At 44.1% G+C, this 25,480-nt stretch overlaps 1 protein-coding gene across 9 annotated transcripts in view; it reads right to left on the minus strand.

Annotated features, from left to right (window-relative positions):
- The window catches only part of ADGRL3 (adhesion G protein-coupled receptor L3), a 2,975,920-nt gene that overhangs the window by 2,577,091 nt on the left and 373,349 nt on the right, over positions 1-25,480 (minus strand). For all 9 annotated transcript variants that reach the window (XM_068233819.1, XM_068233821.1, XM_068233820.1 and 6 more), the window contains exon 3: positions 6,993-7,206. In XM_068233819.1, the coding sequence (XP_068089920.1) occupies positions 6,993-7,206 (214 nt within the window). The remainder of the gene's footprint in view (positions 1-6,992; positions 7,207-25,480) is intronic.

The raw sequence follows: 25,480 nt of genomic DNA on the forward strand, positions 1-25,480 counted from the left end.
AACAACAAATATCTGTAACGATTGGGTGCTGCTACTCAGACGTCTGATTATTGGGTGATCTGCAGTATCACCAATAATGCAGACACTATACCTGATTATGTGGTGATCTGCAGAATCCCCAATAATGCAAGTATAGCTCACAATGTACTGTGTGATAGTGATTGGTGCAACAGTAGACAATAAGAAGATAGAGCCTCCCAGGCTAGCAACACTGTACTTTAATAGTTTGACTGAACCTTACCATAGGGTCTAGTAAGGTACTATCCGTAAAGGTAATGGCTATATAAAGCAAGACCTTACCAGAGGAGCTGGTAAGGTACTGTCAGAATGCGTGCCTGTATAATTTAACCGGACCTTACCAGTGGAGCTGGTAAGGGACTACAGTGAACTTAGCTATGAAGTAGGTACAAGGCAAGATCCTATAAGTAAGTACTGAGTGCTCACTAGAGGAGCTGGTGGGCACTTACTGAGAACGACGCTAGTCCTCACCAGGGGAGCTGGTGGGTACTAGCTACAACAGAACTGAATAGGTTGACAAGACCTTACCAGAGGAGCTGGCAAGGTGCTGTCAGAGATAAGTGACTGGATAGTTTGACAAGACCTTACCAGAGGAGCTGGCATGGTACTATCAGACACAGTAACTGTATAGTTTGGCAAGACCTTACCAGAGGAGCTGGCATGGTACTATCAGACACAGTAACTGTATAGTTTGGCAAGACCTTACCAGAGGAGCTGGCAAGGTACTATCAGACACAGTAACTGTATAGTTTGGCAAGACCTTACCAGAGGAGCTGGCAAGGTACTATCAGACACAGTAACTGTATAGTTTGGCAAGACCTTACCAGAGGAGCTGGCAAGGTACTATCAGTAACAAGTGTCACCTCACCAGTGGAGCTGGTGGGTAATACTACAAACACCTCACCAGTGGCAAAGGACCACTGGTGAGAGGAGTGGTCAGACAGGCAAGGTTCGGCAACAGAGAGGCAGTATCAGTACAGAAACGACAGACAGGAGAATAGTAGGTAATCAGGCAGAGGTTCAGCAACAAGGGTCAGATAGGCAGAAGTACAGAATCAGTAAGCAAATGCGAGGTCAAAGAATAGCCAGAATCATACACAGGTAATCAAATAATAACAATATACAATTGTCCTAGTCTTGTGTGAAATCCCTGGTTTCCTCCCAGATCAAAGCACACCGGATACTAGTCTAAGGTCTGAGCGCTAACATGAAGTATTCACGACAGCTTGCTAATGGAGAATGGAGGCTTAAGAAGCAGAGGAAGGCCCTCAGCCGCGCCCAGCTCGGAAACAGCCAATCCGAGTGGAGAGAGTCACCTCTGAAGTCAGCCGACCGGCAGGTCAGCTGAAGCGCCTTCTCCCAGCATTAGGGTCCTGTCACTGTGCGCACCCGCGCGAGACAGCGACCCTATGAGCTGATGGCAATACCATTCCCGGCATGCTAGACGCTGACGGAATGGATGAGGTCTGGTAAGAGTGAACAAAGGCGGCTGCGGGTACACCCTGCGTGTCCCCAGCAGCTATTCCTACAGATGTTACAATATCATTGTATATTGGGCACAACATGAACATGAAAAAATATTTACAGTGGTAATGATATTTTACTAAAACTGAACCTACCCGTACTCACCCACGCGAAACCCTCTCCCTCCGATGCCTAACCCTAAAACTCCACCTTCCTGATGCCTAACCCTAGAACCCTCTTCCTGATGCCTAACCCTAAAAACGCTCTTCCTGAAGCCTAACCCTAAGACCCCCCTTCCTGGCGCCTTACCCTAAAACCCACCTTCCTAATGCCTAACCCTAAAACACTCCTTCCTGACTTCCTGAAGCCTAACCCTTAGACCCGCTTCCTAATAACGAACCCTAAAAGACCTGTTCCTGATGCCTAAGACCTTCTTCCTAATGCCTAACCCTGTAACCCCCCTTTCTGATACCCAGACTTAAAAACCCCTTCCTCCACCAAAAATAAAGTTTATTCAAAAAACTATACATTTCTAAAACAATACATTTCAAAATGATAATTCTCAAAACAAATTTAAAAATGATAATTTTCAAACCAATAATTATCAAAATTAAACATTTTGGTTGGATGGGCCCGGCGCCCGCTTTTTGGCGCCCAAATAGTCCATTTGCCTCAGGCACCTAAATGTCCTGCTTTCCTTTTATACATGCAGACAATAATGTGTCAGCCAGTAAATGTGTTGAGAATACTACATGCCCTCTTATACACTGTATGCTAACCGCAAGAGACAAACCTGTATACCTCACGAGGCAACATCATACACCTTGTTTTGTAAAACCATCCCAGAATTCAACATATTTATTAATCTTACATAGTTACATTTGTCCATCAAGTTCAACCAGAGGAAAAAGAAAACACGTACATATCCCAATTGAACTAGAGGAAAAAAACACACTTGGCGAAGGAAGCCTGGAGGACGCCAAGGGAAGCTTTATTAGGATCCAGAGGCTTCACTCTCCTTAGATACAAGTATTTAATTTTATTCCGAAGCTTTGGCTCGGGTAGGCTGTAAGTAACCGTAGACAATGCCAAGCAGCAGTAGCTAAAGTGGATTTGCATATTCGAGGGTGATTCATCTAGAGAAACCACCGTTTCTCAGCTCATTCAAAACTGAATTATTATACCTTCTGTTTTAAGAAAGCAAAATTATATTCAGCATTGCTTTTTATTGAAAAGGATTGCCAGTCTCTTTTATCCCCGTATTCATTCTTTCCTGGTTGTTTTAGGCCACCCTGTGCTATCTGGGTATTCTGTAATACCCATCAAAGGTGTTTTTTTTAGGTACCACCATCAGTAGTCACTGAACGCTTATTATTATTTAATATTTAGTATATATATATTATAGCACTGACATCTTCCGCAGCGCTGTACAGAGTATATTGTCTTGTCACTTAACTATACCTCAAAGGGGCTCACAAGCTAATCCCTACCATAGTCATATGTCTATGTATTTATCGTGTAGTGTATGTATCAGAGTCTAGGGCCAATTTAAAGCGGACCCAAACCAAACATTTGTTTAATTCAAAATATTTAGTTGCACCACGCTGACACATACAAAGATAAATAAACACTCCTTCAAGCCTATGAGCATTTCAGTGCATGCTTTTCACCCTTTTTTTTGCATAACTAGGGTTATACAGGTAGCAGCCATTAGCAATTCCTTCTTTGCCAGACACCACCTACTCCAGCATTTTGCCGGATTCTGTCCCGGCAATGTGAAAGGAAGGGAGGAGTTCCTCCAATAAATGTAAAATATTTTATATTTGTCATCATGCAGCTGAAAAAAGGATGCTATTTATCATTATAATTTAGACAATAGATTTTATTCCTGAAATCTTGTATTTTTAATTTGGGTCCACTTTAAGGGGGGAACAAATTAATGTACCTGTATGTTTTTGGGATGTGAGAGGAAACCGGATTCTCTACAGTAGAGGAAACCCACACCGAGACAGGGAAAATATTCAAACTCCATGCAGATAGTGCCCTGGCTTAGAATTGAACCGGGGGCCCAGCACTGCAAAGCGAGGGTGCTAAGCACTACGCCACCGAGCTTAAAGTGGTATGAAACCCAGCATTATTTACAGAATTTTATATACTATCACCATTTTTTTTTTACTAGAACAACATTCAACTAGTTAAACACAGGACTTACAAGCTCCCTGCAGGGAAAGCTGGACGCATCCGAACTGGAGATAACATTATCTTGTGTTTACTTAATTGTATCAAGTGAGGAATGTAATGACTTATCTGACTGTGCAGACACTCTAGAACACAGACAGACACTCAGAAAGCATTTCTGTACACATTACAGTATGAATACAACAGTTATAAATAAAATGCAATGTCAGCTCTCAGAGCAAAAAAAATGTACTTTGGGAACTTGTTATTTCTAAATGAATAATAATACTTATGCACAAAAGCAAATATGATAACTGTATGGGATATAAAAAGTAGGAAAACATGCTTGTTTTGAATATTATGTCAGAGTTGTATACCGCTTTAAGGCCCTTTTCACACTTAAAACATACCATTGTGGCGCAATTGTTCTGCAATCACACTACAATAGTCCCAAAAGGTACGATTAAATTATACCTTACTATCAGGTTAAAGTAAGGTATAATTTATATGTGGCTGGATAGTGTACTGGTTAAAGAGGAACTGTTGCGAAAATCTTAAAATTTAAAACACATACAAATAAGAAGTGAATTTCTCCCAGAGTAAAATGAGCCATAAATTACTTGTCTCCTATGTTGCTGTCACTCACAGTAGGTAGTAGAAATCTGACATTACCGACAGGTTTTGGGCTAGTCCATCTCTCCACAGGGGATTCTCAGCATGGTCTTTATTCTTTATAAAGACATTCCCCGAAAAAGATCTATGCAAAGATGCTGGCCAGCATCCCTGCTTGCTGTACACTATTTTGGCAGTTGGACGAAGCAACTGCCATTCATTAAGTGCTTTAAAAAATAAAGAAAACCCTAAGAACCCCCTATGAGAACATGGGTTAGTCCAAAATCTGTTGTTAAAGGAATACTATCGATGTATGCATTTATTTTTAAATGCTGTATGTTGTAGCACACATTAGGGCAAGTACTAGGAGCAATTTGATTCCTCACACAGCTGTTCCTCTCAGCTGTAAAATCCTCCGTCAGTTTTGGCGTCAGTGTTGGATACAAAATGTATCTAAATACTGGGCTCCCAGAGGGCTAGACCATGTCTCTGCACAGGGGAGTTGCTATCAACTCCTCAGTTTATAGTTTAATTATCACCTTGCTGAAAGAATTTTGTTGATATGGTGGTAAGGGGTTAAAGATTCTAGCAATGTGTGTTTATTATCTTTGCTTCTCTTGACTGATAAAGATACTAATAATGCTAATTGTAGACAGTGGTCTGCCCCTCTCAGCAGCTTGTAAAGTGGATGCAGCCTGGAGTGAATCACCTCAAGCAGGCAGCCAGTCTGAGTGTAAACAAAGACTAGTGTTATAGCTTGTTATATTCCAGCAATATTACAGCTCATTTAGTTACCTGTTACCACCTCAGATCAGCCTATTTCTCCTCATGTCTGCTGCATGCTGTGAGTGACACAGTGAAATATATTTGTGAGCTGTGTGACAGAGTAACCAAGCAGCTCAGGGTGACCCAAACTACTATGAGCTGTGTGAGAAATGAATTTTTAAGCAGGGATAGCGAGAGAGACCTGGGTGAATAAATAAAGTGCCCCTAGCACTAGTGGTAATGTGTACACTAATATAGAGTATTAAAAAAAAAAGTTGTTTCAATCGATAGTATTCCTTTAATTTCTACTTCTTATTGTAAGTGACAGGAACATAGGAGAACAGTAATTTATGGCTCATTTTACTCTGTAAGAAATGTACTTCTTATTAGTAGGTGTTTTAAATTTTAAGATTTTTGCGATAGTTCCTCTTTAAGTTCTCTGCCTCTGACACAGGTGACCAGTGTTTCAATTTCAGCTCTTCCAGATCAGTAATCCTGCACCTATTTAGTAGCAGACCTTGGGCAAGACTCCCTAACACTGCCACTGCCAATAGAGCCATCCTAGTGGCTACAGCTCTGGTGCTTTGAGTCCGCCAGGAGAAAAGCGCAATATAAATGTTCTGTGTCTTGTCTTGCCTTAAATGCGCACAACGCACTGCAACTGTTGCATCATCTTGATCGGACCTGCTGCACCGCGATCAATGTGATAGCTCTATAGGACTGTTACTGCTTCTGCTACAGGATGCAGCAATTTGGTTTGGCACAATTTGAGGCAATGCGGTAAGTATGAAAGGGGCCTAGAAGTGTTCGGGATGGTTGTCCAAAGTGCTAGAGGCAGTCCGTACATATTCCTCAACAAACTGATATGAATTAAGAAAGGAATTAAAGAAAGTAACAGTTTTTACAACCATTTCTAATAGATGACAAACAAATGTTTTCTAAAATCCCTAAAAAAAGAAATAAATAAAATAAATTATCTGAATCAATTACATTTTTTAATGCATTTTAGAAAGTTTTTTTCCACAGAAAAACATTTTCTTGTCAAAAAAATTGTCAATGTATCACAAAAAGAAAATGAGATGTGTATTATCAGCATACATTAAATAAGGGCGCAAGGAAAAGCGGGCCTAAGATGAAGCCGAAATTTCAAAATATTGTTTCTAACAATTTTTTTTAAAATAATTTCTTCATCTTTATCTCCGTTAGTATAATAAACATGTTAAAACAACGGTATTAAAAGGGCACCGGGTAAAGCCGAAATTGCAAAATAACAATGGAGTTGGATCATCAATGTATTTTGCATAATGCAAGATACATTGATGACCCAAAGTTAAAAGTAACTTGCGCACGCTGGCGGCAGCATAACGTTCGCATGCTCCTTGCAAAGTACATGTGCTAGTGCATGACCACAACCACGATACTTCACTAGCGCAGACACTACTACGTTAATTAACATAGTAGTGATCTCGCTAGACCCTTCTTTCTGACGCCTAACCCTAAGACCCCTCCTTCCTGACTCTAATAACAATAAGACCTCCCCCTTCCTGACGCCTAACCCTAAAACCCCCCTTTCTGATGCCTAACCTTCAAAATTCCTTAAAAAAAATACATTTCTACAACAATAAATATAAATATCAAAATGATAATTTTCACAATGATAATTCTCAAAACGAATTTCAAAATTATAATTTTTAAACCGATAATTTTCAAAATTAAAAATTTCAGTTGAATGGGCCCGGTGCCTGCTATTTACCGGGCACCCAAAATTCTGCTTTTGACGCCTAATAGCCAGTATTTTTACATTAATTAGCACCTATGGGGAGCCTAAATAGTCCATTTGCAGCTGGTGCCCAAATTTTCTGCTTCCTCATTATCAATCTTTTATGCAGTAAGGCCCATCTATAATTTATAAATACATTAATAATAGAGACATTAAAAAAAAGAAAAAGGTTTACCTCTGTGACATTATCTTATAGGCATCTGGAAGATAACATCGAATATTCTCCATCTGAGCCGGGTCTGAGTCACAAATTTTGTCATCTGTTCTTCCATAATTGGCACTTTCAATCATTATCACGTCAGTTCCTGGACATCGAAGTTCTATTGGATAGCTCTCACATGATAATTCCCTCCTAACAACTGCCATAGGAATTGGAGCACGACTGAAACCTGCAGCAAGATAAATACATTACCAGAAGTTAATAAAGAGAAAACAAGTGAAAACAAAGGAAGTGAATTCTACAGAGCTCCTATTTAAATGTTTTTTACATAATAATATGCATACCTACCTTCTATGCCACTGTCCATAGGAAATTAAGACATTCTACAGGTAACAAACCATTTATACAGCTCGTAGAGAACATGAAAATCATCAAAAAAAATGAAAAATCAAGATTGCCATAGAACTACCAGTAAAAACGCAAGAATCTAGCAAATCAGTTTTATGAAACTGAAATTATAATGGCTCCAATGCATTTGCATTACTTCAGTGGGGTGAGCAGCGTGCAGTTTGTGTACAATATCATTATTTGCATTACTGTATATATGCATTGTGCTGTACTTTTCTAAAGTGTATACAATCAGAATCAGAATCAGAATCAGTTTTATTTCGCCAAGTACAGCAAGAGCCATAATCGGAATTATTTGTGGTACACATGGCATAGACAGATACAACAGCACATACAATTTGAAATGCAGTAATCAGATATACAGAGGAGGCAGCGACGGGGACCAGCTGTCGACCCGGCAATTATGAGTGCAGGCCGGACTGGGGAAAGTCAGAGTTCAGTGACCGAACGGCCTGGGGAAAGAAGGTGTTCTTCCGCCTGGTGGTTTTGGATGGTATAGTCCTGAAGCGGCGGCCCAACGGGAGGAGCCTGAAGTAGTGGCTGCCAGGGTGAGAGGGGTCACGGGAGATCATGGTGGCCCTCTTACTCAATCTAGCGGAATGGAGGAGATCAAGAGGTGGAAGAGGAGACCCGATGATTCTCTCTGCATCAGCTATGACCCTCTGCAGTTTATGTTTATCACTGGCCGATGCACCCGCGTACCAAACAATGACTGAGGAGCAGAGGATGGATTCTATGGTGGCGGTATAGAAGCTGGCCAGCAGCTCCCGTGGCATGCCAAATCTCTTCAGTTGGCGCAGGAAGAACAGCCTCTGTTGGGATTTCTTTTGAATTTTAGTGGTGTTCTGCCCCCATTTCAGATTATTGGTGAGAGTCGTGCCGAGGAACCGAACCGATGACACTATAGAAACTTCTGTTCCTCCAATGAGGACAGGCGAGGGGGGGGGAGGGTTCCTCCTGAAGTCTACAACTAGTTCAACAGTCTTTGCTGTGTTGAGAACTAGGTTGTTCTCCCTGCACCAATTGCATATTCTCTCGACCTCGCTCCGGTATTCATGCTCTCCGTTGCTTCCAATTAGGCCAATAATGGTGGTGTCATCCGCAAATTTGATGACCTTCACAGAGTCAGCGGATGAGATACAGTCGTTGGTATAAAGGGAGAACAGTAGAGGTGACAGAACACAGCCTTGTGGAGCCCCAGTATTGGTGGTTCGAATGCTGGAGTAATAGTTGCCGAGCTTCACCTGTTGTGTTCTATTTGTCAGGAAGTCCTTGATCCATGCTCGGAGAGTGGGATCAACTCCGAGCTGTGTCAGATTGGTGATCAGGATGTCAGGGCAGATCGTGTTGAACGCTGAGCTAAAGTCTAGGAACAGGATCCTGGCATAGGAGGCCGGCTTGTCTAAGTGCTCAGTGATGTGTGCCACGCTGACATTGATGGCATCCTCCACGGATCTGTTTGCCCTATATGCAAATTGGAGCGGGTCTAAAAGGGCGTCTGTGGACCTCTTCAGGTGGGCAAGGACCAGCCGCTCGAGGAGCTTCATGATGTTAGAGGTTAGGGCCACTGGGCGGAAGTTATTGTGCTCGGAACTGCCTGTTTTTTTTGGGACTGGTACAATTATGGACCTCTTGAAACAGGAGGGGACTGTACCATCAGATAATGACTGCTTAAACAAGGAGGTGAGCACAGGGGCTAGCTGATCGGCGCAGGTTCGCAGGCAGACAGACGACACTCCGTCCGGGCCAGAAGATTTCCTGGGATTCAGCTTCCGGAGGTGCCGGAGTACCTCGGATTCCCGAACAGCGCTAGGAGCCAGGGCGCCGAGTACGTCAGAGGTCGATGTGGATTTGCCTACGGGCTGGTTGGAATGTTGCTCGAACCTGCAGTAGAACTCATTGAGCTCCTCCGCCAGTCGAGGGCTCGGGGTCGCCGTTTGGGATGTCGGTTTGAAGTTTGTGGCTGCTCTCAGGCCCTTCCATACTTCCCGTGTGTTGGTGGACTGGAGGCAGAGCCCCAGCTTCTCAGCGTAGGCCCTCTTTGCCGATCGCAGTTCTCTTTTCAGGGCGAGCCTAGCTTCTCTGAATTCCTCTAAGGAGCCAGACCTGTGCACCTCCTCTTTGCGTTTCCGAAGTCGGCGAAGCCTGTCGTTGAACCAGGGCTTGTTGTTGGGGTAGACCCTGAAGGACTTGGACGGGATACACGCTTCTTCGCAGAAGGTGATGTAGGAGGAGATGTTCTCGGCCCATTCATCAAGGGTAGGTGCCTCCAGAGCCGTCCAGTCGGTGGTTTCAAAGCAAGCTTGGAGCTGCAGTTTGGCGTCTGCAGTCCATTTTTTGACGGTTTTGGTGGTGGGCTTTGAAGTCTCTAGGAGCCTCCTGTAGGAGGGGATCAGGTGTACTGTGTTGTGGTCAGAGTTTCCCAGGGGGGCTCCTTGGGTGGCTTTGTAGGCGTTCTTGTGAACCGTGTAGCAGTGATCCAGGGTGTTACCGCTCCTGGTAGGGCAGGTGATGTGCTGCTTGTAGAGGGGCCTCACGTGCCGAAGGTTCGCCTTATTGAAGTCGCCCAAGATGATGAACAGGGCCTCTGGGAGGGCTGTTTCCCACCGCGAGATACAGTCACTGAGTACATGCAGGGCGGACTTGGAGCATGCATCGGGTGGAATATAGACCCCAACGAGGACAAGGGAAGAGAATTCCCTCGGAGAGTACCGGGGCCTGCAGTTTATGGCAAGGAGCTCAACGTCTGGGGTGCAGGCCTTGTGGAGAGTGGTGGTGTTGGAGCACCAGGAGGTGTTTATGTAAAAGCAGATTCCGCCGCCTCTCGTTTTCCCAGAGAGGGCTGCATCACGGTCTGCTCTTAGGAGGTTGTAGTCTGGTACCTGTAGGGAGTCGTCGGGGATGCTTTCGCACAGCCAGGTCTCGGTAAAACAGAGAACAGGGGTGTTCTTGCTGATCTGGGGTTTGCTGTCGAGAAGGAGAAGCAGCTCGTCCAGTTTGTTGGGGAGCGAGCAGACGTTTGCTAGTAGGATGGCAGGGACAGGCGAGCGTAGGCCTTTCCTTTTCAGTCGGACCTGGGCCCCCGCCCTCCTTCCTCTGTGGCGGCGCTTGTTTGGTGCTCGCTTGGTGGAGAGGTATTCGATGTGTGCAGTGACAGCATCCCACAGGGGAGAGCCCGGTGTTGGGTTGGGGCTGTCCGGGGGTTCCCATTCAAGAAGGGCTTCTCTGGAGAGGGTGGCGGTCCGTTTCGCGCTCATGGTCCAATTTCCTCAGTAGGTGGCACAGTGTGTGGCCCCGGTAGGTGGGATAAGCGGGCAGCACAGTGAAGAGGCTACCAGAAGATGGAGGTAGGAAAGAGGCAGCGGCCTGGCACAGTGCGTGGCACGAGTCAGAGGGCGTGGGGTGGGCCGCACGGCGCAGACTGTGGCACAGATATGGTGCAAGTGGTATGGAGCAGGCAGCGCAACAGTCTGTGGTATGGAGCAGGCAGCACAACAGTCTGTGGTACGGAGCAGGCAGCACAACAGTCTGTGGTACGGAGCAGGCAGCACAACAGTTGGATGGTATGGGGCGGGCAGCACGTCCCGGTGTGGGGCACAAATAGGTGGACTGGAGCAGACGGCACAGCCCGGTGCGTGGCACGGTAGATGGTCTGGTGCGCGTAGCCCGGTAAGTAAGCAGCCCAAGATGTCTAGAAGGTGTGGAGTGGGCAGTACGTGGTTTAGGCAGCGTAGCACAGGCACTGGCACAGTATCGATGGTGTGGGGCAGGGAGCAAAACACAGTCCAGGGCCCACTTAGATGGAGTGGAGAAGTCAGGCAGCACAGCGTAGACTGTGGCACGGATAGATGATATGGGGCCGAGGCACAGACTATGGCACAGTTAGATGGTATTGAACAGACAGACAGCACCGTCTATGGTACAAATAGATGGGGAAGAGCGGGCAGCACAGCAAAGGCTAAGCACAAGAGATGAAGCAGGCACAGATGGTATGGAGCAGGCACAGATGATGTGGAGCAGGCACAGGTGGTATTTAGCAAGGCACAGATGGCATAGAGCAGGCACAACGCAGGTATGGAGCGGGCACAGGTGGTATGGGGCAGGCACACCACAGCCTATTTCAATCAGACAGAGGATCACAGTAGGGAGAGCAGGACTCACCAAGGGCAGGGTAAGCAGCCGCAGGGCAGGATATGCAGCCTCTGGAAGAGGTTGCAGGTTTATCAGCAGCAGTGGGCACACTGGGTAAGGCCGAGCTTGAAGGGACTGCAGCGTGGAGGCATCTTCACCAGCCAGGATGGAGGAGTACAGGCCAGGCAGAGTGGAGACTCCCAGGATGGAGGAGTGCAGACCGGGCTTGGCGGAGACTCCGTCACAAGCCAGACAAGGTGCTGCCCCCCCCCTCCCCAGACGAGATGCTGTTCCAGGGTCACCAGGTGGCTGGAGTGCGGGCAGGGCCACGAGGAGGCAGGCCTGGCCACGTGGGTTACACGTTGCCGCGGGATGGGGAGCAAGCTGGAGAGGTGCTGCAGATCCAGGAGCAGCTAACCGGATGCCGGAGCAGTCATCGGGATGCGGCTCTTGGGAGCACGGCGGTCGTCCAGAGCAGCGGCAGGCAGTGTGTGGAGCCAGGAGCAGTAGTCGCCAGAGCGCAGCCGGAGCGGCGGCAGGCAGTGCTGGAGCCAGGAGCAGTAGTCACCAGAGAGCAGCCGGAGCGGCGGCGGCAGGCAGTGCTGGAGCCAGGAGCAGTAGTCACCAGAGCGCAGCCGGAGCGGCGGCAGGCAGTGCTGGAGCCAGGAGCAGTAGTCACCAGAGCGCAGCCGGGGATGCGGACCCTGGGAGCGCTGAAGTCCTCCGGAGCGGCGGCAGGCAGTGATGGAGCCAGGAGCCTGTAGAGCGCAGCCGGGGATGGAGCCGGAGGAGCATCGGGCAGCAGGACAGCGGTCGGAATGGAGAAGGCTGGGGTTACTGCGGCAGCCAGGAGAAGTTGCGGCTGGGAGATTCGTCCGGAGGCAGGAGCCCCAGCGATGGTCAGCCCCCAGCGGTGGTCGGAGGCGGCAGTCAGAGGTACACGGATCTTGTACACGGATCCTGTATTTAAAACTAAAAATCTATCTAAACCTGTACTATCTAACACTAAAACTAACTAAAACTAACAAAAAACTATACAAGAGTCTGGAGCCATGTGACCGAGGCGACCTCCGTGGGCGCCATCTTGGTCCTATCAATCATGTCATTAAGTGTACGTAAAATAAAAAAGATCCACTCAATGCCGAATGATCGTCCGATTGGATTTCGGTCAAACCAAAATTTGGATTTTCTTGTTGGTTGTGATAGATAGGAAGCAACGATTGATTTGTTGATGGTGTCGTGAATGATTTTTCTTCCGTTCAGAATTGTCTGATCGCTCAAACGATTTTTCACTAGAAATTGAATCGTTAGTGGCCACCTTTAGCAGTACTCACAAGTTAAATAATTATGTTCAATGCAAAGCAGCTGCAGCTTAAGCAAATAAAATGTTGGTATGCATTAAAGCTGAAATAAAAACTTGGAATGCTTGTCAGGAACCGGCCCCAAAGCAAGCCTGCAGAGACGGCTCCTGAAGGGAGTTTCAACCCAAAATCTAGAGGGGGAGCTCCTTATTCAAGCTATTACAAGGCTTTCACCCCTCAACCACACTCTAGCACCAATAGCAGTCGTCCGGGACGATACTTCTAGACACTCTGGGTGCGATATTTACATGTCATTATGTGTAGACTTCAGAGGGTATGCAAACGCTTATCCATTTGCATGAGGGATGGAGAGTCTGCCCTCTCTCCAAATGAACTACACAAAATGGGCACCATACAGAAAATGGAGGCTCCTACAAGATGCAAAATAAACAAAATGGCTGCTATATCCTATTCAACATCACAATGCTATTGTAAAATTGCCCGTTTAGCTCTCTTGTAAGATAGCATCTGGAATGTGGAATTCAGTTCCAGGCAACGCATTACAAGAAGGACATTGCAGTTTAAGAGCCGGTGCAGAAAAAATTACCGCCATTAGGCTTTAAACACGTCAGCTGTTTTTAGGGGGTTCCTTATTGTGGAGCTGTTTCCATATGGACATACATTTGTTGCTTTTATTGTTTTTACATAGTTATTTGAGTTGAAAAAATACCTATGTCCTTCGAGCTCAACCAGAAAATAAGGTACAACACTAGACTACACCATCACATCTTGAGAGATCCAGAGGAAGGTGACCTTAAAAGGGAAAAATAAATTCTTCCAGATGGGAAACAAATAAAATCCCTGTGTCAACACCACTGGGAATTAGGGCCGACGGCGAAAGCCGGAGCCAAAATTACTATAAAAATTGGGTAATTCACCTTTTATGCACAGTAGGGCAGGGCCGAGGCAGAAGCAGGAAAGGCACTGGTGCGCAGTTATGTGCGCAGGTATATAATTAGGTAGTCAGTAGGGGAAAAACTTCTAGGCTGTCAAGTGACAAACAGCCTATTGTGCCAATCAGAGTGTGGGGATCAGGTCCTTTAATGTGACTGGACCCGCTGGTACTCAGGGCGGGAGGGGTGGAGCCGATGTTAAGTTATTAGCATGGACTATGCAGCAATTAAGCAGCATAGCATGCGCAGACTGCCTGCTCTGAGATTATGCACGCTCCGCTGCCAATAGCGCACGTAGCATGCAGGGACACCGATTTAACCACTTCCCGACCGCCGTATAGACAATTGGCGGCCGGGAAGTGGACCCCGCAAGGACCACCGTATTGACAAATGGCGGCGGTCCTTGTAGGGGCATGGGCGGCGTGATCGGGTCATTCGTGATGCGATCGGCCGCCGGGGACTGGCTCCGCCCACCTCGCGCTGCAACCCGCCGGCCGTTCGGAAGCGCCGGCGGGTTACTAACACCCGGATCGCCGCATACAGTATAATGTAATGTTTACAAAGTGTATTATACAGGCTGCCTCCTGCCCTGGTGGTCCCAATGTCCGAGGGACCACCAGGGCAGGCTGCAGCCACCCTATGTCGCACCCAAGCACACTGATTTTACCCCCCCCCCCCTGCCCCAGACCGCCCAAAGCACCCCTCAGACCCCCCCCCCCCCTGCCCAGTCTGTTAGTAGTGCGGTGAGTTTATAGAACATTTTATTTTTTGTCACAAGTTAGCGGAAATTGATTTTTATTGTTTTTTTTTCACAAAGTGTCATTTTCCGCTAACTTGGGACAAAAAATAAAATCTTCTATGAACTCACCGTACTACTAACGGAATACCTTGGGGTGTCTTCTTTCTAAAATGGGGTCATTTGTGGGGTTCCTATACTGTCCTGGCATTTTAGGGGCCCTAAACCGTGAGGAGTAGTCTTGAAACGAAATTTCTCAAAATGACCTGTGAAATCCTAAAGGTACTCATTGGACTTTGGGCCCCTTAGCGCAGTTAGGGTGCAAAAAAGTGCCACACATGTGGTATCGCCGTACTCAGGAGAAGTAGTATAATGTGTTTTGGGGTGTATTTTTACACATACCCATGCTGAGTGGGAGAAAGATCTCTGTAAATGGACAATTGTGTGTAAAAAAATCAAAACATTGTCATTTACAGAGATATTTCTCCCACCCAGCACCGGTATGTGTAAAAATACACCCCAAAACACATTATACTACTTCTACTGAGTACGGCAATACCACATGTGTGGCACTTTTTTGCAGCCTAACTGCGCTAAGGGGCCCAAAGTCCAATGAGCACCTTTAGGCTTTATAGGGATGCTTACAAATTAGCACCCCCAAAATGCGAGGACAGTAAACACACCCCACAAATGACCCCATTTTGGAAAGTAGACACCCCAAGGTATTCAGAGAGGGGCATGGTGAGTCCGTGGCAGATTTCATTTTGTTTTGTCGCAAGTTAGAAGAAATGGAAACTTTTTTTTTTTTGTCACAAAGTGTCATTTTCCGCTTACTTGTGACAAAAAATAATATCTTCTATGAACTCACTATGCCTCTCAGTGAATACTTTGGGATGTCTTCTTTCCAAAATGGGGTCATTTGGGGGGTATTTATACTATCCTGGAATTCTAGCCCCTCATGAAACATGACAGGGGGTCAGAAAAGTCATAGATGCTTGAAAATGGGAACATTCACTTTTTGCACCATAGTTTGTAAACGCTATAACTTTTACCCACACCAATAAATATACACTGAATGGGTTTTTGTTTTATCAAAAACATGTTTGTCCACATTTTTCGCGCTGCATGTATACAGAAATTTTACTTTATTTGAAAAATGTCAGCACAGAAAGTTAAAAAAATCATTTTTTGCCAAAATTCATGTCTTTTTTGATGAATATAATAAAAAGTAAAAATCGCAGCAGCAATCAAATAGCACCAAAAGAAAGCTTTATTATTGACAAGAAAAGGAGCCAAAATTCATTTAGGTGGTAGGTTGTATGAGCGAGCAATAAACTGTGAAAGCTGCAGTGGTCTGAATGGAAAAAAAGTGCCTGGTCCTTAAGGGGACACTTAAGTCAAACAAAAAAAAAATGAGTTTTACTCACCTAGGGCTTCCAATAGCCCCCTGCAGCTGTCCGGTGCCCTCACCGTCTCCCTCCGATCCTCCTGGCCCTGCCGGCAGCCACTTCCTGTTTCGGTGACAGGAGCCGACAGGTTGGGGACGCGAGTGATTCTTCATGTTCCCAGACACATTATCACCCTCTATGCTGCTATATGGTATATGATATATGCTACAGCAGCATAGATGGCACTATTGTGGCCAGGAACGCGAAGAATCACTCGCGTCCCCAGCCTGTCAGCCCCTGTCACCGGAACAGGAAGTGGCTGCCGGCGGGGCCAGGAGGATCGGAGGGAGACGGCGAGGGCACCGGACAGCTGCAGGGGGCTATTGGAAGCCCTAGGTGAGTAAAACTCATTTTTTTTTTTGACTTAAGTGTCCCTTTAAGAGCGGTAAAGCCCACGGTCCTCAAGTGGTTAAAACGCTTGGATTTACTACCGAGTGTAACAGCAGGTAACTTGCGCTGTTACACGGTGGTATGTTTAGTGAAACAAGCTCTTTCTTTTTCTTTTTGATGTTCTGGCACCTTCTCCAAATTCCTGCGGCTTCATGCAAAGTGTCCACACTTGTATTTCCACCTTTGCCCCTTTTGCTTTATGCTTTTATAGGGGGCTGGCATCCACTTTCATCGCCTCCCAGCACACACCACTTCCTGAATATCACTTAGAGTTGCTACTACTGGCTTTTCTGCACAACTGTGGTTACCAGGTTCTATTGCCATCAACATTGCCATAAATTAGACAAATCTACAGGCTCATCAAATAGTTATGAGGAACCTGAGGGTGGTAACGACAAATGTGGTATGGGGACAGTTGGATGCGTAGAAGCTCCTTGTATTTCCACCTGTCCATACTGCCACATGTCCACATCTCATGGCTGTATGTCCATGCTATGTCTGCCAAATACATCCTGCAAGGTGCAGCTTGACCTCCTTCTGTTGGAGTGTTGTGTGGCACTAAAGTGCTGCCTTCAAATTGTTGCTGGTGACTTGAGCAGTGCCATGTTTTATCTTAGGTATTTCAAGTCTTTTACAGCTGTCACACACAGATGACACACTTTACTAGCAGTATGAGATAAACCTAAGGCCCTGTACACATACAAAATGTATTGTAATATAAAACTCAAAGTATAACAGAGTGGAGTGAAGGTGAATACCACACAATGGGCATGATTCACAAAAGTTTTTTACCTGTTTTCCTCCTTTTTCACCTTATCTATGTTACATTTTTTGAAGTTTCCAAATAGAAAAATATAATATAATTAAGGTAAGAAAAGCAATATTAAAATTAAGTTTATCAGGAACAATATACTCTGAGTGATAATTTTACTTTTAAAAGTGCTGAAAGGTTATTTTTATCAATTAGGTGATAAATAAGTAATCCATGAGAAGTTTTGTGATTAGAGCACAATGTCTGAGAAAAAAAATTAACCTAACATTTTTAAATGAAAAGGTTTAAGCTATTTTTTTCAGTGGTGCAGTGCTAATGACTTACAATTTTTAACAGCTTATACACTTTGGTTACTAGTAGTATACAATAAATTTCGAGCCCTATATAGCTACAAAATGCATTGTAATATAATATAAACCTCAAAGCATAACAAAGAGTGCAGAGGGTAAAGGTACTAAGCTAAACAAATATCACAAAGAATCCCAAATTTTAAATGGAATATTTATATAATTGTTTTGCAATTCCTTTGGGCAGGGTGGTACTGTGCTAATTACCTCACATTTTGTTGACAGATTTTGTCTCACACAGATGACTGAACACACTTGGGTTACTAGCAGTATGAGATAAGTTTCAGGCCCTGTATGCTTAAAATTTCATTGAAATACAATACACCTCAAAGTTTATTAGTGCAGAGGGCTCAGCTACTGCTAATGATAATAAAGCAGTAAAATTGGCAAATATCATGCAATGTCTGGAGAGAAAAACACCCTAAAATGTAAATGGTTCTAGGTAGAGAGCTGGCACACCATCTGATCTGATGCTGGGTGCTTGACAGGTAATCATGAAATACAGTAATCCAAGGCAACACAACAAACTTTATGGAAAGCACTTTTATTGTGTCATTATCCACATGTAAATTCCACAGATAACAGATTTATATGTGGATAATCCTACTAATATAATAAATGGGAAAGTTCGGATGTTTGGATGTTTGGATGTTTAGATGTTTGGATGTTTGTTACTCGATCACGCAAAAATGGCTGAACGGATTTGAATGAAATTTGGCACACACATAGTACATTACCTGGAATGAAGTATAGGATACTTTTTATTCCCATAACCAAAAAGGGGGCGGAGAAAAATACACATTTCACTGGAAAATGTAAACTGCAGCCATTCTTACACTGTTAATGGTACGGTTCTCAAACTTTGCACAGTTGGTCACTGGGTGACTGGGATTAATATTCAGAAAGGTGGGTGGAGTCTATAAAAGCCAATCAAAATTAACCTTTTGATTTTCAAGGGGAACATTTACATTGCTGCCATTCTTGCACTGTTAATGGAACAAGCCTCAAACCTGGTACAGTTGATCATTGGGTGACTGGGGTTCAATTTCAGAAAGGGGGTGGAGCCACAAACAGCCAATTAGATTTGTTTCATTTCAATGCACATTATTGATGCCAAACACTGCAAAGATCACAAACTTGGTAATTGATTCATTGTGTGTTAGGGATAGAAAAGTAGGCACAGCCAACACCAGCCAAATACATAAAAGGGCAACACCGGGTCATAAGTGGGCAGAGACAAATTCAAATTTTACTGGGAAAATGTAAACAGCAGCCATTCTTACACTGTTAATGGCAGGGTTCCCAAACTGGCACAGTTGGTTACTAGGTGACTGGGATTAATATTCAGAAAAGTGGGTGGAGTCTATAAAAGCCAATCAAAATTAACCTATTGATTTTCAAGAGGAATATTTACATTGCTGCCATTCTTGCACTGTTAATGGCACAAGCCTCAAACCTGGTACAGTTGATCATTGGGTGACTAGGGTTCAATTTCAGAAAGGGGGTGGAGCCACAAACAGCCAATTAGATTGGTTTCATTCCAATGCAAAGTATTGATGCCAAACACTGCAAAGCTCACAGACTTGGTAATTGAGTAATTGATTCATTGTGTGTGAGGGTTAGAAAAGTGGGCATAGCCAGCACCAGGCAAATACATAAGCGGGCAACGCCAGGTCATAAGTGGGCGGAGACAAATACAAAATTTACTGGGAAACTGTTAACAGCAGCCATTCTTACACTATTAATGGTAGGGTTCTCAAACTTTGCAGAGTTGGTTACTAGGTGACTGGGGTTAATATTCAGAAAAGTGGGTGGAGCCTACAAAAGGCAATAAAAAGTTACTTATTGATTTTTCAGGGGAATATTTCATTGCTGCCATTATTGCACTGTTAATGGCACAAGCCTCAAACCTGGTACAGTTGATCATTGAGTGACTGGGGTTTAAATTTATAAAAGGGGTGGAGCCACAAACAGCCAATACGATTTGTTTCATTTTAATGCAGGTTATTGATGCCAAAGACCGCAAAGCTCACAAACTTGGTCATTGAGTAATTGATTAATTGTGTGTTAGGGTTAGGAAAAGTGGGCGCAGCCAGCACCTGCAAATACATAATCGGGCAATGCCGGGTCATCAGTAGGCAGAGACAAATGAAATTTCACTGAGAAAATGTAAACTGCAGCGATTCTTACACTTTTAATGGTAGGGTTCTCAAACTTTGCACAATTGGTCACTGGGTGACTGGGATTAATATTCAGAGAAGTGGGTGGAGCCTACAAAAGCCAATCAAAATTCACATATTGAGTTTCAAGGGGAATATGTAATTGCTACCATTCTTGCACTTTTAATGGCACAAGCCTTAAACCTGGTACAGTTGGTCATTGGGTGACTGGGGTTAAAATTCAGACAAAGGGGTGGAGCCACAAACAGCCAATCAGATTTGTTTAATCTCAATGCAAATTATTGATGTCAAAGACCGCAAAGCTCACAAACTTGGTTATTGAGTAATTGTGTGTTAGGGTTAGAAATAGTAGGCGGAGCCAACACCAGCCAAATACATACCTGAACAATGTTAGGAAATAAGTGGGTGGAGAAAAATACAAATTTCGTTGCGCAAATGTAAACTGCAGCCATTCTTACACTGTTAATGGTAGGGTTCTCAAACTTTGCACAGTTGGTCACTGGGTGACTGGGATTAATATTCAGAAAAGTGGGTGGAGCCTATAAAAGCCAATCAAAATCCACCTATTGATTTTTAAGGGGAATATTTAATTACTGCCATTCTTGCACTGTTAATCACCTGTACCTGGTACAGTTGGCCATTGGGTGATTGGGGTTCAAATTCAGAAAAGGGGTGGAGTCACATCCAATCAGATTAATTTTATTTAATTGCAAATTATTGATGCCAAAGACCGCAAAGCTCACATACTTGGTCATTAAGTAATTGTGTTTTAGGGTTAGGAAAAGTGGGCAGAGCCAACACTAGCCAAATACATACCCGGGCAACGCCGGGCGTCCAGCTAGTGGCACAATAAAGGTGTGCTTTCCTTAAAGCTTGGTGTGCTGACAATCCTTATGCTACTAATATTTAAATGGAAATACTTCTGTTTTTTTTAGCAATACAATCACTGCCATTCAGTAAGTATACAATGTGTACAGTGGGATGCAAAAGTTTGGACAACGTTCATAATCGTCATGATTTTCCTGTATAAATCGTTGGTTGTTACGATAAAAATATGTCAGTTAAATATATCATATAGGAGACACACACAGTGATATTTGAGAAGGGAAATTAAGTTTATTGCATTCACAGAAAGTGCGCAATAACTGTTTAAATAACATTAGGCAGATGCATAAATTTGGGCACCACAAAAAAGAAATGAAATCAATATTTAGTAGATCCGCCTTTTGCAGAATTTACAGCCTCATGTCATTTTATTGATTCAAAAACCTTTAGAACTAATTATTGGAACTCAAATTGGCTTAGTAAGCTCAGTGACCCCTGACCTACATGCACTGGTGAATCCAATTATAAGAAAGAGTATTTAAGGGGCTCAATTGTAAGTTTCCCTCCTTTTTTAACCACTTTACCCCCACGAGTACGCATTTCTCTGTCCCTTTTTCCATCCTTTCACCCCCAGGGACGGAGAAATGCGTACTTTCCGCGCTCCCGCCGCTGCCCGTGCTCCCGCTCGCTCTAGCGCGCACTCCCGCTAGTAAACACGCAGCCGGCCGCTCACCCGTAAATCAATGAACGGGAAAATCCATTCCCGTTCGTTGATCTAAGCCCCAAAATCATCCGCTGCTTATCCGATAAGCAGCGCGATCATTGTGGAAAAAAAAACAAACTTTCTCAGCCTCCTAGTACTTCCTGCAAGCGTCCGGTGTAGGAAGCCAAGAGCCTCTCATCCACTGCGCAGGCGTGCCCATACATGTATAGAGGCGGCCATTGGGGTTGAGGGCGCTCGTGCGGGGGTGCATGGGTTGTAGTAGAATAAAAGAACTGCGTTGCTATTCTAAATAAGTAGGCATAATGCGTGAGTAGGTTTCAACTATTAATAGGTAAACTTTCATGAAAGACCTGTTATGTATTGTAATAAATGAAAAACAATTCTTTTAAAGTAATAAATAAATAAATAAATGTGTGTTGTATTTTAGTATGTATAGTATGGGGATCATGTGTTGTGATGCTGCCCTCTGGTGGAAACAGAAGGGAGAACTAAATGGGAAGACTAATGAAGATGTCTTCATTATATTGGATACATTGTTCTCAATATATATATATATATATATATATATATATATATATATATATATATACATACAGGATATTCTCAAAAAATTAGCATATTGTGATAAAGTTCATTATTTTCTGTAATGTACTGATAAACGTTAGACTTTCATATATTTTAGATTCAAATACACACAACTGAAGTAGTTCAAGCCTTTTATTGTTTTAAAATTGATGATTTTGGCATACAGTTCATGAAAACCCAAAATTCCTATCTCAAAAAATTTGCATATTTCAACCGACCAATAAAAGAAAAGTGTTTTTAAAACAAAAAAAGTCAACCTTCAAATAATTATGTTCCGTTATGCACTCAATACTTGGTCGTGAATCCTTTTGCAGAAATAACTGCTTCAATGCGGCGTGGCATGGAGGCAATCAGCCTGTGGCACTGCTCAGGTTTTATGGAGGCCCAGGAGGCTTTGATAGCGGCCTTAAGCTAATCCAGAGTGTTGGGTCTTGCGTCTCAACTTTCTCTTCACAATATCCCACAGATTCTCTATGGGGTTCAGGTCAGGAGAGTTGGCAGGCCAATTGAGCACAGTAATACCATGGTCAGTAAACCATTTACCAGTGGTTTTTGCACTGTGAGCAGGTGCCAGGTCGTGCTGAAAAATTAAATCTTCATCTCCATAAAGCTTTTCAGCAGATGGAAGCATGAAGTGCTCCAAAATCTCCTGACAGCTAGCTGCATTGACTCTGCCCTTGATAAAACACAGTGGACCAATACCAGCAGCTGACATGGCACCCCAGACCATCACTGACTGTGGGTACTTGACACTGGACTTCAGGCATTTTGGCATTTCCCTCTCCCCAGTCTTCCTCCAGACTCTGGCACCTTGATTTCCAAATGACATGTAAAAGTTGCTTTCATCCGAAAAAAGTACTTTGGACCACTGAGCAACAGTCCAGTGCTGCTTCTCTGTAGGTGCTTCTGCCGCTGTTTCTAGTTCAAAAGTGGGTTCATGCTTCCATCTGCTGAAAAGCTTTATGGAGATGAAGATTTCATTTTTCAGCATGACCTGGCAACTTCTCACAGTGCCAAAACCACTGGTAAATGGTTTACTGACCATGGTATTACTGTGCTCAATTGGCCTGCCAACTCTCCTGACCTGAACCCCATAGAGAATCTGTGGGATATTGTGAAGAGAAAGTTGAGAGATGCAAGACCCAACACTCTGGATGAGCTTAAGGCCGCTATCGAAGCATCCTGGGCCTCCATAACACCTGAGCAGTGCCACAGGCTGATTGCCTCCATGCCACGCCGCATTGAAGCAGTCATTTCTGCAAAAGGATTCACGACCAAGTATTGAGTGCATAACGGAACATAATTATTTGAAGGTTGACTTTTTTGTTTTAAAAACACTTTTCTTTTATTGGTCGGATGAAATATGCAAATTTTTTGAGATAGGAAATTTGGGTTTTCATGAGCTGTATGCCAAAATCATCAATATTAAAACAATAAAAGGCTTGAACTACTTCAGTTGTGTGTATTTGAATCTAAAATATATGAAAGTCTAATGTTTATCAGTACATTACAGAAAATAATGAACTTTATCACAATATGCTAATTTTTTGAGAAGATCCTGTATATATATATACCGTATATACTCGCAAGCAAGCCGAATTTTTGATCCCCAAAAAGTGGGTCAAAAGTTGGGGGGTCGGCTTGCTTGCGAGTGTTTAAAAAAAATGAAGCCCCCCCTCCGCTTTCCCGCTCCCCCCGCGGCCGCCGCTGCTATTACCTTAGCTCGGCGCCGCTTCTATCCCCCTGTCCTGCTCGTATAATCCACAGCAGAGCGCCCCACGGCTGCTGCTGTGATGAGGGAGCCGTAGAGAGAGAGTGGTTCCCATAGTAACGGCGATACACATCGCCGCTACCGGAAGCCGCTCTCTCTACGGCTTCCTCCCTCATCACAGCAGCCGCCGTGGGGCGCGCTGCTGTGGATTATACGAACAGGACAGGGGAATAGGAGCGGCGCCGAGCTAAGGTAATAGCAGCGGCGGCCGCGGGGGGAGGGGGGAACTTCACTATACTACCTACGCTGGGCACTATACTAGCTATACTGGGGCACGTTACTAGCTATAGTGGGCACTATACTAGCTATACTGGGGCATGTTACTAGCTATACTGGGCACTATTGTGGGCACTATACTAGCTATACTGGGGCACGTTACTAGCTATACTGGGCACTATTGTGGGCACTATGCTAGCTATACTGGGGCACGTTACTAGCTATACTGGGCACTATGGTGGGCACTATACTAGCTGTACTGGGACACGTTACTAGCTGGGCACTATTGTGGGCACTATACTAGCTATACTGGGCACGTTACTAGCTATACTGGGCACTATTGTGGGCACTATACTAGCTTTACTGGGGCATGTTACTAGCTATACTGGGCACTATACTAGCTATACTGGGGCATGTTACTAGCTATGCTGGGCACTATACTACCTATGCTGGGCACTATACTAGCTATACTGGGGCACGTTACTAGCTATACTGGGCACTATACTACCTACGCTGGGCACTATACTAGCTATACTGGGGCACGTTACTAGCTATACTGGGCACTATACTGCGGCACGTTATTAGCTATTCTGTGGCACGTTGCTAGCTATACTGGGCACTATACTACCTACGCTGGGCACTATACTAGCTATATTACTAGCTATACTGGGCACTATACTGAGGCAAGTTACTAGCTATACTGGGCATTATACTAGCTATACTGGGCACTATACTAGCTATACTGGGGCACTACCTACCCATACTGGGCACTTTACTAGCTATACTGGGGCACCACCTACCCACACTGGGCACTATACTAGCTATACCGGGACACACTGGGGGGAATCACACGGACAGCATTTCCTACCCCCGGCTTATATGAGGGTCAATCATTTTTTCCTGGTTTTCCAGGTAAAAGTTGGGGGGTCGGCTTATATGCGGGTCGGCTTGCTTGCGAGTATATACGGTATATAAAAAACATGCAAGAAAAAGGATAAAATTTAGATATGCAATATTAGCGAGCCATATACAAGGAATATCATGTAAAAAGTAAAAACCGACTAGGAGATAAAAATAAAGATATTGATAAAAATTGAATTATAAAATAAAACCTAAAATGAAGAAAATAAGAGAGATTATGAAAAAGAAGTAGAACTGTACAAACATACATATAAAAAACTTCATAAACGAATGAGATAAAAGGAGGCGACTATTTTTAAAAAGAGGAAAAAAAAATTGATTGCAGGGTATGTGTAATTAGAAAATGTTTTCCAGTAGTTCATTCAAACCATCTGGAGTCAGGGTTTTCAGTATTTGAATACAGTACATTTCTCTTTTTTTCAAAATGTCAAAAGAATCCGATCGATTAAGTGGAACTGATTCGATAAGTTTGATGCTGAACAGTTCTAGATTGCCATTGTGATGGGACGTGAAGTGACGTGACACGCTGTGTAGGGGGTATTTGTTGAGTATGTTCCTTTTGTGTTGTCCTATTCTACTCCTCGCTTGTTGGGTGGTTCTGCCCACATACTGCAGCCAACATGGGCAGGTGATCACATAAATGACGTTTTTAGTTTCACAGGTTAAATGATCCTTGATTTGGTATTGGGTATTAGTGATCTGGGAGGTAAATAAGGAGGTTTTATTAATTACTTTATAAGAATTTTTTTTCATTTATCACAATACATAACAGGTCTTTCATGAAAGTTTACCTAT

The sequence above is a fragment of the Hyperolius riggenbachi genome, chromosome 1 (assembly GCF_040937935.1).
Source record: "Hyperolius riggenbachi isolate aHypRig1 chromosome 1, aHypRig1.pri, whole genome shotgun sequence".
In the NCBI taxonomy this organism is placed as follows: Eukaryota; Metazoa; Chordata; class Amphibia; order Anura; family Hyperoliidae; genus Hyperolius; species Hyperolius riggenbachi.